At 39.6% G+C, this 14,236-nt stretch overlaps 1 protein-coding gene across 2 annotated transcripts in view; it reads left to right on the forward strand.

The window, feature by feature from the left end:
* rabgap1 (RAB GTPase activating protein 1) overlaps nucleotides 1-14,236 on the forward strand; it is a 74,340-nt gene that overhangs the window by 49,741 nt on the left and 10,363 nt on the right. For both annotated transcript variants that reach the window (XM_083983215.1, XM_083983216.1), the window contains 10 exons: nucleotides 1,561-1,674; nucleotides 3,388-3,462; nucleotides 4,123-4,248; nucleotides 4,499-4,642; nucleotides 5,698-5,739; nucleotides 6,186-6,314; nucleotides 9,874-9,966; nucleotides 11,440-11,550; nucleotides 12,377-12,481; nucleotides 13,634-13,717. In XM_083983215.1, the coding sequence (XP_083839341.1) occupies nucleotides 1,561-1,674; nucleotides 3,388-3,462; nucleotides 4,123-4,248; nucleotides 4,499-4,642; nucleotides 5,698-5,739; nucleotides 6,186-6,314; nucleotides 9,874-9,966; nucleotides 11,440-11,550; nucleotides 12,377-12,481; nucleotides 13,634-13,717 (1,023 nt within the window). The remainder of the gene's footprint in view (nucleotides 1-1,560; nucleotides 1,675-3,387; nucleotides 3,463-4,122; nucleotides 4,249-4,498; nucleotides 4,643-5,697; nucleotides 5,740-6,185; nucleotides 6,315-9,873; nucleotides 9,967-11,439; nucleotides 11,551-12,376; nucleotides 12,482-13,633; nucleotides 13,718-14,236) is intronic.

Raw genomic sequence — 14,236 nt, forward strand, 5'->3', positions numbered from 1 at the left:
TTTGTTCCAAATACACTGATCATCAATAATGAAATGACGTGTGATTAATCTTTGAAAAGCAAGGCTGGTTTGGAGTATTTACTGATCTGTGTGTTTGTGTGTGCGTGCGTGCGTGTGTTTCCACTATGTGCTGCTCTGTCATGGCAGTGGAGGGATATCCCAGAGAAGTATTTTGCCACAGGCTTGTGTATATACTGTGTGTAGTCAGGGTGCGAGTCATGCCTCTTTACTACTATCAGTTTATCCCGAACATGAAGAATCTCATCTGACCTTGTGTCCTCATTATAGTCTCTTTTTTTAGCTCTTTGGATGACTGTCTATTTGAGTCAGTTGACTGGTTGATTTCTTTTGCCCACACTGAAATACCTCAATAACATCTGAACATCTAAACAGAATGGACATATAAGGAATTTCCTGAATTCTCCTCTAGTGCCACCGTGAGGTTGGTATTTTAGTTCTTGATTGAAAGTCGTAACATCAACAAGCTAACTGAAGTCAGATGGCAAGAGTGTAAAGATTAAACCTGCCAAGCATCCTCATGTTAGCATGCTGATGTTAGCGTTAAGCTCGGAGCATTGCTGTGTCTACTTGCAGGCTCACAAAACCACTAGCCAGGCTATAGACTTCTTTCCCCATTAGTTGCTCCATTTAGCCCAAATGAGAGCACATCAGTTTTTGTATGAAAAAGTAGGGCAAGGCTGGAAAATAGTTATTTAGAATTTGTTCTTTTGTTCATACACTTTTATTTACACCTTCACATATCTCCTGCTCCTCTGTCCTGGTTGTACATCCAATACACCCCACAGACAAAAAGACTTATAGTTGATTCACTCTATTATACTTGAAAGCCAAAATGCCTTTTATCAGCTTGGTGTTATGCAGTCGGTTTATTTTTCTCTCAAGTGACCTCCTTGTTGATATCATTCTGAAGTAGGTTAATGTATCAGATATTTTCTCAGTACCCAGAGTGTAGCATAAATGTTTAGTCCTACTGCTCAAAATAGCTAAAAATTGTGTTATCAAAAAAAAAAGAACTCTTATTTGCTCTATACAACAATTTTACATGAATGAAGATGAGACATATGTGTGCTCTGTGTTATGTGATCTGTTTTTCTTTGCTCTTCATTTTTAACCATGTGTTAAAGTTGCATTATTGTTACCATCTATTGTTAGTGTTTGTTACAGTACTGTATCTAAGGTATGGCAACATGAGATATGTGTAATCTTCCAAAATTGATTAAAATACAACTTAAATATAAAAAAGAGAGACGAGGAGATGTGCACAGTCTGTGCTGTGGAAGAGAACACTCTGTGCCATCAAGAATCCATCCCACCCCTAACTGTAAATCCCAGCAGTGTGTGGGGGCGCTACATACTGAAGAACACTGACCACTGCTGGATCTCAAAGGAATTTTCTTTCTCTCCCAGTACTTGTCTAATGAAAACATGTCGTGGATTCCTACGTGATTTGATCTTCCTGTTTGTGTCACACTCTATTCCTTTTTTTCCCCCACTCACCTCAATGTTTTTCTGTTTCCCCTCCCTTTGTCTCACTGCTAGGAGTCCCCTCAGGACAGTGCCATCACCAGAGACATTAACAGGACATTCCCAGCTCATGACTACTTCAAAGACACTGGAGGAGATGGACAAGACTCACTCTACAAGATCTGCAAGGTGGGATACAAACACATAAACAAGGTTGTTTAAGTATAACACAAAATGCGGATATTTATGTCATTCTACAATTAAACTTGACATAGTATAGAGAAGTACACAATGAACACAAAATATACCTGGAAAGAAAGGAAAATATGACAGTAAACAATAGAAAAAGGTTTTTGATGGAGTTTTTGCAACTCTTCTGTCGCTTCATGGAAATGGCTGTGAATAATTTATTAGAGTTGATGTAGGTGGTGTTTATAATCACACCACTGCTGAGGATGAGTCTGTAGTTTGAAATGAAATCCTCCTTTAATTACACAGGTGGGATTTGCACAGTTGGTAGCAGTGGGGTTCGTTGCTACAGCCTATGGCAATTATAGCAATCTGCATGTGCAATTGAATCACGTGCAATTGAATTCAACTGTAATTACTATGTAAGTGATTTGCTTTACATTAGGTCTGAAATTAAAGTTTGTAGAGCAGTAGAGAAAGTCGGTAACACTAAAACAAGCCGTTCATTAATTAACTGAACAGCCACTCTGTTTCTGTGTGGTTCAGCGGGTTCATAACTGTCAGCGCCTGTCTAGAAAAGCAAAACAAGTTCCTAATCGAACAAACACACACACTCTCAGTCTGCTGTAATCAGTCCTGCTGAATAACTGATGCTCTCACACCAGTGCGCGCACACACACACACACACACACATATACAGCGTACAGCAAACACTGTATGAAATGCCTATTGATCGTGAAATACATGCAATCGCTTTCTCATGAAAATGAACACGTGCAAATACAGCTGAGGCACGACACACGTTTTATCCTATAGTTCCATAATCCCACATGATTAGCCTGGCCACACACAGCTTTTTCTTTTCATTTTCATGTCATTCATTATGTATAACTCAGGTGAGAACATCCATCTCTTCCTAGACAAGCACCTCCTCAGGTGTGTTTGAATAATTCAGTGGGCCCTCCCTTACCTCAGTGTGTGGATTGATCCACACTTTGTCTGTTTGACTTGTATTCATTATTTGTGTTTGTAGCTCAGTAGGCCACTACAGCCCATTTCCAAATTCTCTCCCTTCACATAATACTCAATTAACTTTATACCAACATCCCTCTCCAACCCTTTCCTTCCCCTCTTTTTGTCCTTTTCTTTTCTTTTCTTTTCTTTTCTTCTCTTCTGATCAGTCTCTACTCACTATCACATTTATTTTTTCCCACCTCTCACGCCAGTTCATCCTTATCTTCCTATACCAGTAACTAGGCCTTTCACAATGAAAGCATGTGATCAAATACATCAACCTAAGGTTTTTCTTATCGAAAATAAGCATTTACACAAATGTAATTTGACTGATATGATGGTGATTAGAGTGAGTAACTGTGTCACATATGCAGTGGAGCTTGAGCAGTAAGGACACATCTTTCTATCTCTCACATCCAAATCAAGTATTTACTGCAGTGTTAGCCCTAGGACGATGTGCCAACTGTCTCTCTTTTCACATTATATTGCATCATTTGACTCTGATGTCAGAAACACTGTGTAAAGTATCTCTGTAATTCTTGGCTTGTGTCATACTAATTACAGGTTTCCAAGGAGACCGAAACATTTGGCCTTCCTATTAAGTTATTTTATTGTGATTTCATTTCCCTCATCAGTTTTTGAATTGACTGTAAAACTTATTTACCGACTGTGTCCGTTTGCCCTTGCCTTCTCCTTCAGGCTTACTCTGTTTACGACGAGGAGATTGGCTACTGCCAGGGACAATCCTTCTTGGCTGCTGTGCTGCTGCTGCACGTGAGTTCACATATCAGCAGGGTCCAGCAAAAAATCCGAGCTTTTCAAACAATTTCAAGAGCAGGGGGGAGCTGTTTTGTTTTCATTTGACATCTGAGTATTTTTGACATGCTGCAAGGCTGAAAAAAATCCCGGGCTTATTTTGAAGGTCTTATACAGCTTTTCCTTGTAGTTTAAGATACAAAAGGTATGATGCACTCTTACTGCACAAAATAAGGACGATTTGAGATGAAATATTGTATCTGCAGGATTCTGATGTTTTTTTAAAATCTATAAATAATGTAAGATTAGTTTGTGTTCATCTTCCACCTAAGAGTGGTTTGCTTTTAAGCACATCCGCAGTCCAAGGACATGTTAACGCTGCCACCTAGTGGAGAAATCATGTCTATGTCCTCATAAAGCCTTATACTGTACACAACTGCAGACATGTGCATAGGAATCTTATTGCACTATTTAACAGCTTAACTCAATTTATGCAGAAAAGCTTGAAGTTTGTTCTGTTTCCCTTTGTTTGTGTTTTAAAGCGCTACAGCCTTATATAAATAAAGCAATGATAAGTTAATTTGACAGTATGTGACTCAACAATCTGTATAAAACTGGTATTATTGGAATATGAACTGACATGAGATACTAATGACTAAATGTCTGGGTCTCCTTCAGATGCCAGAGGAGCAAGCTTTCAGTGTGCTGGTCAAGATCATGTTTGATTATGGGCTCAGGGACCTTTTCAAGCAGAACTTTGAAGATCTCCATTGCAAATTCTTCCAACTTGAGAGACTCATGCAGGTGTGTGTTTTGCATTTGTAGATCTGAAGTGCTTTCTCTGATACACTACAGCAGTGGTTTCCTTTGCCCCTCTCCTCCCTTTCCCCAGACACGTTCCTTCTTTCTTTCTGTGTTCATTTCCCCCCCCTAAATTATTAAACTACCTCTCTCTACCCCTCTTCTGTCCTCATTGTCCCCTTTCTTTGCCCCTGTCTCTTTATGTCTTCCTCTCATCTTCACGTGTCACCATTTTCCTCTCTGTCTTTTACAGGAATACATACCAGACCTTTACAACCATTTCCTGAATGTGGGCCTGGAGGCTCATATGTACGCCTCTCAGTGGTTCCTCACCCTCTTCACAGCCAAGTTCCCTCTTTACATGGTCTTCCATATCATTGACCTGCTACTGTGTGAGGTTGGTAATAAAGGACAACACAACTTTAGTTTTGTTGTGTACAGATTTTTAACCTGTTCCCTTTTATTTTTGATATCTATTTTATTTATCTATTGACTAAAAGAAACCCATTGTTAGACGTAAGAAAATGACACAAAACAAATAAAACTGAAATACAAAGGTATATTAAGGATCTTATGTGTCGCTCCAAATGTAGCTCAGACACATCCCGTTCCTTTAGATTGTCTGTGATGGCTCTTTAGAAGTTGAGTGAGTGATTTGTTCGCTTTGGAAAAATCAAACACTAAAAGGCCCCAGGAGATTAAATAACATAGCCTGAAGTGAGGGAAATATGACATAAGAAAAGTTTGGAACAATGGGGACTTTTCCAAGAGCTGCCTGACAGACCAAACTCTGGGAAAAGTTGATCCACTTAAAGTAGTTGGGGAAAATAATTTCTTTTCTGATGGGAGAGAAGTAGCATCTTGGCCTGAATGTCAAACTCTATATTGAGTGCAAACCATGTCCCATAAATCACCCTAATAAAGCCATTGCTAACTGTGGTGATGCATGATGCATTAATGATTCACAGCAGCTAGAACTGGGATACTGTTCAAGCTTTAGGAAGTGAGTGACAGTCTCATATACAGAGAGGAAAAAACCTGCTGCAAATCACAGAGTGTCCAACTGTGGTGAAAGCATGATGGTCCAAGCCAAGACAACTGGAGTGTTTCTGGAGAGACCTAAAGTCCCTCCCCTCATAAGATCTGACGGCACTAACAGATAATCTGCAAGGAAGAATACAGCAAAATAACAAAATATGCAAAGCTTGTACAGGCTTAGCGTTATCAACCACCATAGCAGTAAAATAATTGGTCTGATTATGTAAACACATTAGATATTTCTCCTTTTATTTTTAATGAATTTACAAAAGTATCTTTGTCATTAGAGGGGATTTTGTGTCTGTTGCTGCCCAAAAATATTCAAGTAAATCAGTTACACTGCAAACTTTTTGTTAATCTCTTTTAATCTACACTAACTCCACCTTGGATGAAAAAGCTTTTCTTTATTTTTAGGGCATCAGCGTGATCTTCAATGTAGCCTTGGCACTTTTAAAGGTAAGCTGGTCTGCACCAAAATGAACACACACACACACACACACATACACGCACGCAGGCACACACACACACAGTATGTGACAACCAGAGCTCTGAGCAGAAACAGAGTCTCACGACATGTGCCAGGAGAAAGTTGATCTTTGGAAAGATTTTACATGTCAGCACATGTGAGCAGATGCAGATACGGGCAGAGTGTCACCACTGTTATGTGCTGAGAGCAGGGCACATGTTTTCATTGAAGATGTGTGTGTCCTCACAGCCAGAGTTCAGTCAAAGAAAAACTATCTTTGTAACGATTATAATTTTAAGACTTGACTTCTCACAAACCTGCTTTTTATCATACGCAGTGTCAAATTAGAATAAAGAAAATTGTTATCTACTCACCAGACTAGTCTGGTTTTGATGAATCGATGCTCTATTTATTTTTGTGTTCTTTTTTTCCTCAGACATCAAAAGACGACCTGATCCAAACAGACTTCGAGGGTGCACTCAAATTCTTTCGTGTCCCGGTTCCAAAGAGGTACCGCTCTGAGGAAAATGCAAAGAAACTGATGGAACTGGCCTGTAGCATGAAGGTGAGTGCAGAGGAGAGTAGAGTAATGTCTCATTGCACTATGACCATGCAGTATCTGCAGCTTGTCACAGTGAAATGCATCATACAAACACACTTAAGATTTAGGTTTGTATTAAAGTCTTTTACTAACCCTGTGTCCACAGTTAATGGTCTTCAAAATATTCAGAAACTTCAAACAGTAATAGATCTGGATTACTGCAAAGTTAAACCTTTCATATCAAACCACCAAAGCTTGATTAATCATTAGAGTACCATTGAGAGATGATATATTTTTTATGGTCAAAAGCCTTTATTTTACTTCAGCAGTGCTACTAAAATACCAGTAGGGGTCACTGTTGAACTTAAGACAAGCTTAATAGATGCTGTGCACACACAAACCCCAAGCACTCACACTTGCTTCTCTCTTTCTGTCTGTATGTCTCTTAAACACACACACACACACACCTGTGTCCTGACCTGTTTTAAACAGTCTGTCCTAGTTTAGAGGGCCTGACTTCTTTGAAGGTAACTTTGGGCAGAGATATTTATTAGCACAAACTCTGTAAAGGAGCACACACGGAGAGAGGTGTGAACTCTTTGGTTTGCCATTAGAGAGGCGGGCATCAAGGAGAGGCACGCAGTGAGCAGAGAAAAATCCACTGGCCTAGCTGCGTGGTCCCACGGGTGTTTGAGCACTCATTTCAACTGTATCAGTTCTCAATATATATGATACTTTTAAACTGATCAGCCTGTCAGACGAGAGGCAAACATACCGTTGAAGCATAATCTACTTCTACTTCTACTACTGCTAGTTTGAGATCATTACATAATCACCTAATAAAGTAATAATGACTTTTATTTAATTATTACGCTTTGCAGTGGTTGTGTTTTGAAGGGTTTTTTGCAACCATTTGAATAAAATACTACCATGTAGTTACATAAAAGCTGTATGAACCTTTTACTTCATACAGCTTTAAGAAGCTATTTGCAGCACATTATTTGGCAAGAGAAAGTAATTCCAAGAAGTCATCTGACAAATTGACCTCAGTGAGCACTGTAATGTTGGAGCTGAGTCGAGGTAGGCTAATCTGAATCTAAAGCTTGGATGTCACTATAGCAGGATTTACTGACCAGATTACTGGCAACCTCATTGACTGACGACAAATCTTTCTGGGTTGCCCAGTGCTCTAAGTTTACTTGTAGTTTTAGCTCTGATTTGCCAGATACTGTACATAGTCAGTGCCCAATACTGTATATCTTATACTGCTGTTTAAAATACAAATTAAAGTTTGGATTATTGCATTTAAATGACCGACCTGAGAATTAACACATATAAATCTTGATGAGCAAAAAAAAGAAGTTTAAGGGGTGCTATATTAGTTACATGGATATTTTTTTTTAAATATTGTATTTATATACCAAAGATTAAGGTCAAACATCCTGGTGTGTGGCCCCTGAGGTTTTCACTTCTTCCTCCCCTGCTTCATCACCATCAAAGCAAAATCATGATGATAGCGATCCTGTCTCAGGTAGAGAAAAAACAGGTGGGAGGGAGGTTAAGGTATCACTAAGATGGTGTATCTATTTCTAAACTATAGCGCAGTGATGATGGTAGTTGGTTGTTTGTGAGTCTTAGATGTTATTAGGAAAGAGACTATTTACTTCATAATTGTGCTCAAAGGTAATTCAAATTTCAATAGTTTTTTTGTGAGTGTGAGGCAAAATACATCCATAAACGACAGTCGGGTCAAAGAATTAATGCAGGAGACAATCTGGGGGTCATACCAGGGTTATTTGTGTTGTTCCGGTGTGTAGTTGCTACACCTACTTTGTCCACTTATCTGCCAACCTCTTGACTTGCTAAGCTGATATATGCAAATTGTTCAGGGAATTAAAATGGAAATCATGAACGCCTGCAGTTCTTTCTTTTTTTTCTTTGCTTGTCAACATTTTTTGTTTACCTTAGTGTTTTCATTTCTGTCTCCATAAGCCTCACAGTGCTTGACTTTCTACCTAGCACACATGGACCTGTATATAGGTGTGTTTGGTGAACACTCAGGCTCACTAAACTTCAGAGCGGCAGCAGTGAAGTGAGGGTTGTACTAGATTTTTGTTTCAGACCAGAAGAGGATGATCAGCAACTCACCTGAGAGAGCAGGTGGTTTTACAATAAGCCTCTTCTAGTTCCAAGTGTACAGGAAACTATAGTGACGTCTCTTGTAAATTTATAATTGATCCAACCAAGCCTCGTAAGATGAGAGATATGTTACATCTATAAATTATGGCTGTACTTGACAGAGGTGGATGCTTGGTTCCTAATTGCTTTTCTAAGTAGTTACTCCTGGAGACCCAGCTGTCTGTCAGTGCTGCGAGGAAGAGAGGATGAAAAAAGGATGAGAAAGGAGATGGATAAGTCCTGCCCTTAGTCACCTCCTGTACTTTTTCCTGTTCCTTTTTTTTCTCTCTCTTCATTTACAGAGCAGAATGTGTGATTGCGCTCACACTAAGACACACATACACACAGTAGGACAACATGTGGGCCATGCTGCCCCAGTTCTGCCTGCATCATTAAGTGATGAGAGCTGGGAACATTTGGATCATCTGATATCCTGTAGTTTAACACTAAACCTGAGATTGTGGCATACACATGCAGGCAATCAGGCGTACATGCAGCAGCAACAGCGCTTTGATGTCGCAGCTGCTTCTAGATGCATTCAAATCCACAAAACCACAAACATGTCTTAGTTTGTGGACATTGGTGTTTTTTTTCTCTTTGCTGAACATAGTTTTCATTGTATGGGAGCTGTCTTTTAAAAAGGCCAATGTAATGCATGCAGCGGTGGGTAGTGAAAGGCCCGTTGATGAGACTGCCTAAAAGCAGTGTGTGTGTGTGTGCAAAGTGCAGCTGTAGGGATGAATGTGACTGTGGGTGTGTGTTAGGGTTTTTAAATGGGACACTGTTTGCTGTTTTGGGCGATCTGAGGTGTACCACTGAACCTGAACTCTCTGTACTGAATGTTCATTGGGTCAACAACAAGATGGTGAAAAAGTGTGAGCTACTGAAAATTCACTACACCTACCAACTAAAACCGCAAAATAACACAAAAAGAATTGTTTGTAAGTGATCATACAATGTAATCTGACATTAGACACTACAATGGCCCCTCGACTGGAGGCTCAAAATGTTATGTAGAAGCTACATCTAGGACTTTCCTGGACAGTCTCTATAAAACTATAAGGTGACAATAGGCTTTGGATTGCCTACACTTTAAACAGCGATATCTCAGTGTACCAGCTTGCCAGACAGAAATAAACAGCCGTAAATTGTGCAGTAATCGCTGCATATGTTCCATTACATCTTATTCAAATTGCTGGGCAGGAGTAAAGAGCAGCACAGTCCAACAAGGATTATAAATCTTGTGGTTTTGTTTACAAATGATTGTAAAGACCTCCCTCTGGCAGCCGCCTTTAAGTGAAGGAGCCAGAGACCACTGGGCTAGTTTTTTATTGCCATTCTTCACCATGTGTGTATTTGTGGTTGTTCTTAATACGGCGTTTCTCCCCCTCCTGCTGCCCAACAGATCAGCCAGAAGAAGCTGAAGAAGTTTGAGAAGGAGTACCACACCATCAGAGAGCAGCAAGAGCAGCAGGAGGCCCCCATCGAGAGATACGAGGTAGAGATGTCGGGCGTGAATTCAATGACTTCTTCACAAAATGAACATAAATTAGATATGGTGACATGATCCCACTATCAGAATTAAAAACCCTAATGTGCGTGTTCTGACAAAAGCAGAAACCTTTTGTATCTGTGTTCTTAACACATTATTTTTAAAGTGTTGCACCAATTATGTCAGCAACACAGCAAGATGAAAGAGAGAGGAAGGCAAGCACTATTTATTATTTCCTATTATTGAATCCAAAGTGTAACATTTGATCTCACAGCTCTGCAACTCATAAATATAGGTAATGCATTGCTATTACAAAGTACTGTTGTAATCTAAATGAGGATGTATTTCAGTGTTAAATTTTCCTCTGTCAATATACAGTACATGTATATATATATATATATATATTTATTTATTTTTTATTCAAAGTTGCTGTATGTAAAACTGTCAAAACAAGCGCCATATTCACAGTATATCAATTTTATTTACGATAGACCTTGACAGTCCTTGTTTCAGAAAGACAAAGTACCAGGCAGTGAAAAAGCCATTAATTGTACATGGCCATACGTCATCTCAAGGGTAACAGGCTGGTTGTATACAGAACAAGATCATCAGTTACACCGACTGGAGTTCCTCTGAGTTTGCTCTTAAAATGGTCCCAGCAAGCAAACATCAGACATCTGTTTTTTTTGTTTGTTTTGTTTTGTTTTTTATGTTTGTGTTTTATATACTCCAGCCATTAAATCATGGCATAATTGGTTTATCAGCCTATGGATCCTCTGTAGATCATTTAGCATGAAGAAACTCACTTGTATGTTTTCATATATACTGCACAATATTAGACTCATTATTGCAGAGTCACAGGCTCGACACTGTAGATAAGCAGGAAGATTTGCTCTGAAATGAAAAACGTGTGAATAATGGAGGAAGAAACATGTAGAAAAATGTTGCCCTGGTGTTTAATAGTGTTTAGAGGAAGGAACAGCTCCAGAGTTCATAATATCTAGACTTCTTCCTCTTTACTCTTCTGCTGGGAAAATGTTCTGTACACATGTGTCAGTTTTTTTTTTTAACACACAACTGCCTGTCGCTGTTAATTATGTACAACCAGGTTATGCTTAGTTAAACATTACAGACGACCCACTGTGCAATTACGCTCTCACCTGATCACAGTTAACTTTTGCACTTGCACAATCTCATTCTGTAATGTTGTTGCCTTGCTTTAGACACCTCAGAGCCAGGAAGAGATGCTTACACATTCATTCGCAACTCTTCATGATTAACTCCTTCTTCCCTGCCCGGCTATCTCTTCACTGTCCTTCCTCTTTCGTGCCCTTTTCACTTCTCTCCGTTCATATGCTCTTCTGGTTTTCTATCCCACTGTCTTGATCTGCTTCACTCTGTTGTTTTTAAACAATCTGTCTTTCCTTCCTTTTCTTCTGACCTCTCTCTCCTCTTCCATCTCTCTCTCCTTGTATCCAGCGGGAAAACCGTCGTCTGCAGGAAGCTAACATGCGTCTGGAGCAGGAGAACGACGACCTGGCACATGAGTTAGTCAGCAGCAAGATAGCTCTGCGCAAAGACCTGGACAACGTAAGCCAAAGAGACATAATACTTTTGTGCAAGTTTTGTGAGCGAGAGTGTTTAACACATTTGACTCGTCACTGTTATGAGGAGACGGTTCATGTGGCAACTTATTTTGCAAGAACTGAAACAGTGAAATTGTGTGTTTGTGCAATAGAAACACATACTGTACTGTATGTATATGTGGCAAACACTTTATTTTAACTGAGCCTTAATTTACACAAGGGCTTAGTGATATACAAAAACAGTGTAATTCCTTTGCCAGATATTGTGATGACTCATGATTTCAGTGAGATAGAGATTTTTGGATTTTATTCGCACTGCAAAAAATCCAAAAGTGATGATGATGTGATTTTTTGCTGAAGCCCATACCAAACAAACATGTTCCCTTACGTTAGCAAAATATGGTATGTAGGCCAGGACATCTCTGTAGCAGCACAATAGTGGTATGTTGTGACATATTTTAGTGTTATCACGACATTGCAGCTCCTGTGATTAGGATATTGCATTTGGCCATATTGTGATTTCAATAATATTTTGATAAAAATGTTCAGGTCAAATTTACACTGTGTCAAAATGGTATTAGTGAGTGTGTGTGTGTGTGTGTGTGTGTGTGTGTGTGTGTGTGTGTGTGTGTGTGTGTGTGTGTGTGTGTGTGTGTGTGTGTGTGTGTGGGAGAGAACATAGTGTCCATTTGTGTGTGTAGTTTGACTTTCACCAAAGAAAAAAAATGTGTTAGAGAGAAAAGTAAGAGGAAAGTAGGACAAGTCTAACTTTCACTGACCTTGAACATTGAGTTATTTTGTGTGTGTGTGTTTGTGTTGATGTGTTTCAGGCAGAGGAAAAGGCAGATGCCCTGAATAAAGAGTTGCTGCTGACCAAACAGAAACTAGTGGACTCTGAGGACGAGAAGAGGCGACTGGAGGAAGAGTCTGCTCAGGTTAGACCCTAAATCTCCACCTGCTGAGGAAAACCTCTTCCCAAACCCAGCTGATGTCTAAAATATGGGTTGTATTTTAAACTCCAGGTTAGGGTTACAGATAGTAGGAAAGTATCAGGAGGACTATTGAAAAACACATTCCCAGGCGTCTCTGTCTGTGAGATGGAAGTGTCTATCTCGTGGAGCCGACAGACAGAGTCACTGTCTGCATGTTTTCATTCAAACCAGACACAGCAACACCTGATTATACTGGTAAGATGTCTTTCTCTGGATTGTTATTCAGTGTGTTCACCTGCTGTTTTATTTTGGTGGGAATAAAAACATGCAGACTCATGGTAAGTGCTTTGTTGTCTGTTGATCGATTATACTGTTCTTTTAAAACAAGGCTGCGGTGTATATTTTTCTAAGGTAGCGGTGCTGATGCTCATGCTGAGACTGGAGCCACAGATGAAGTCAAACCAGAAGTCAGAAATTATATCTGTAAAGACCAAACCTTAACAAAAACAGCCATGATGTGAATCTGATTTTTGTCCTGTCAGACCTTCAGCAATAAGATTCAATTCATCTATTCGCCCCTGTATTTGTGTGTCTCTATGTGTCTGTTTGCCAGTTGCATATTCTCTCTGTTTGCCTCTCTAAATACTTTCTCTTTAAACTCGGCCAAGCTACTTTTACTCTGTCTGTATGGTGGAGAATCTAATTTAATCCATTTCCCTATTTTGATGTGGATAAATTGGTTCCTGCTTCCTTTATTATTATGTTGTTTCTATAAGACACATACAGTACGCTCCCCAGTAAAGCCTTCAAAGTCAGAGAGTGTCACGTCGTCTTACATGTTGATTTCCTTGAGTTCAGTGAAGAAAGCCCTCGGAGGCAGAGGACAAACCTGCTGCCCTCTGTTCCCATGTGTGTTCAGTGCTGTCCTCCAAATGCCTCCTGTCGTCTTCCGTGTGTCGGGAGCTGTCAGTGATGTATGTGCTCGCATGGAGGTTGTGTGGAGGGCGTGACTTTGCCCCGAGCGTCACATCTGCCAATACCTTCCTCTGTCTTCTTTACATTTCATGGCAGTCACACGGTCTCTGGGGCTTCGGATTCAGCTCATGTCCTTGGTCTCTGCCCTGCAACATCCTAACTCTATCTTTGCATCCACAGCTGAAGGAGATGTGCAGACGAGAGCTTGATAAATCGGAATCAGAGATTAAGAAGAACGGCTCCATTATTGGAGAATATAAGCAGGTATGTCTTGTGTATCTGAAACCTGTACTTTAGATACACTTAAATGTAAAAGTTTCCTTCCACTTTGCTTATACACACACACGCACACACATATATATAGGCTTTGCATTTCATAACACAGTACTCTTTCCTTGCAAGTATATTTCAGAGAAGTGAAACTGTGGTGGACCCACCCAGTTTTTTTGACGTGTGATGTTTCACTTCAGATCCAACATCATAACTCCTTTTACAATCTGCACAACCTCCCCCCATCTCACCAGCCCCAGCCATGATGAAAATGAACATCATGAAATGAATCTAAAATCTGCCTGAATGAATAGGAAGACAAGAATAAATATAACAGTAATATTATACCTAATACATTATAAACCTGGACTGTAGGACTGTCTAAAGATTTTCACTTCAAACTATATATAGAGCATTTTACGAAGCTAAAACAGATAAAATACAATGAGGTGCCAGGCCAGGAATAATGGAATTTAAAGATAATAAATAAAATCTTAAAATTGATTCTAGATC

Source organism: Trachurus trachurus (assembly GCF_905171665.1).
Source record: "Trachurus trachurus genome assembly, chromosome: 12".
Lineage (NCBI taxonomy): Eukaryota > Metazoa > Chordata > Actinopteri > Carangiformes > Carangidae > Trachurus > Trachurus trachurus.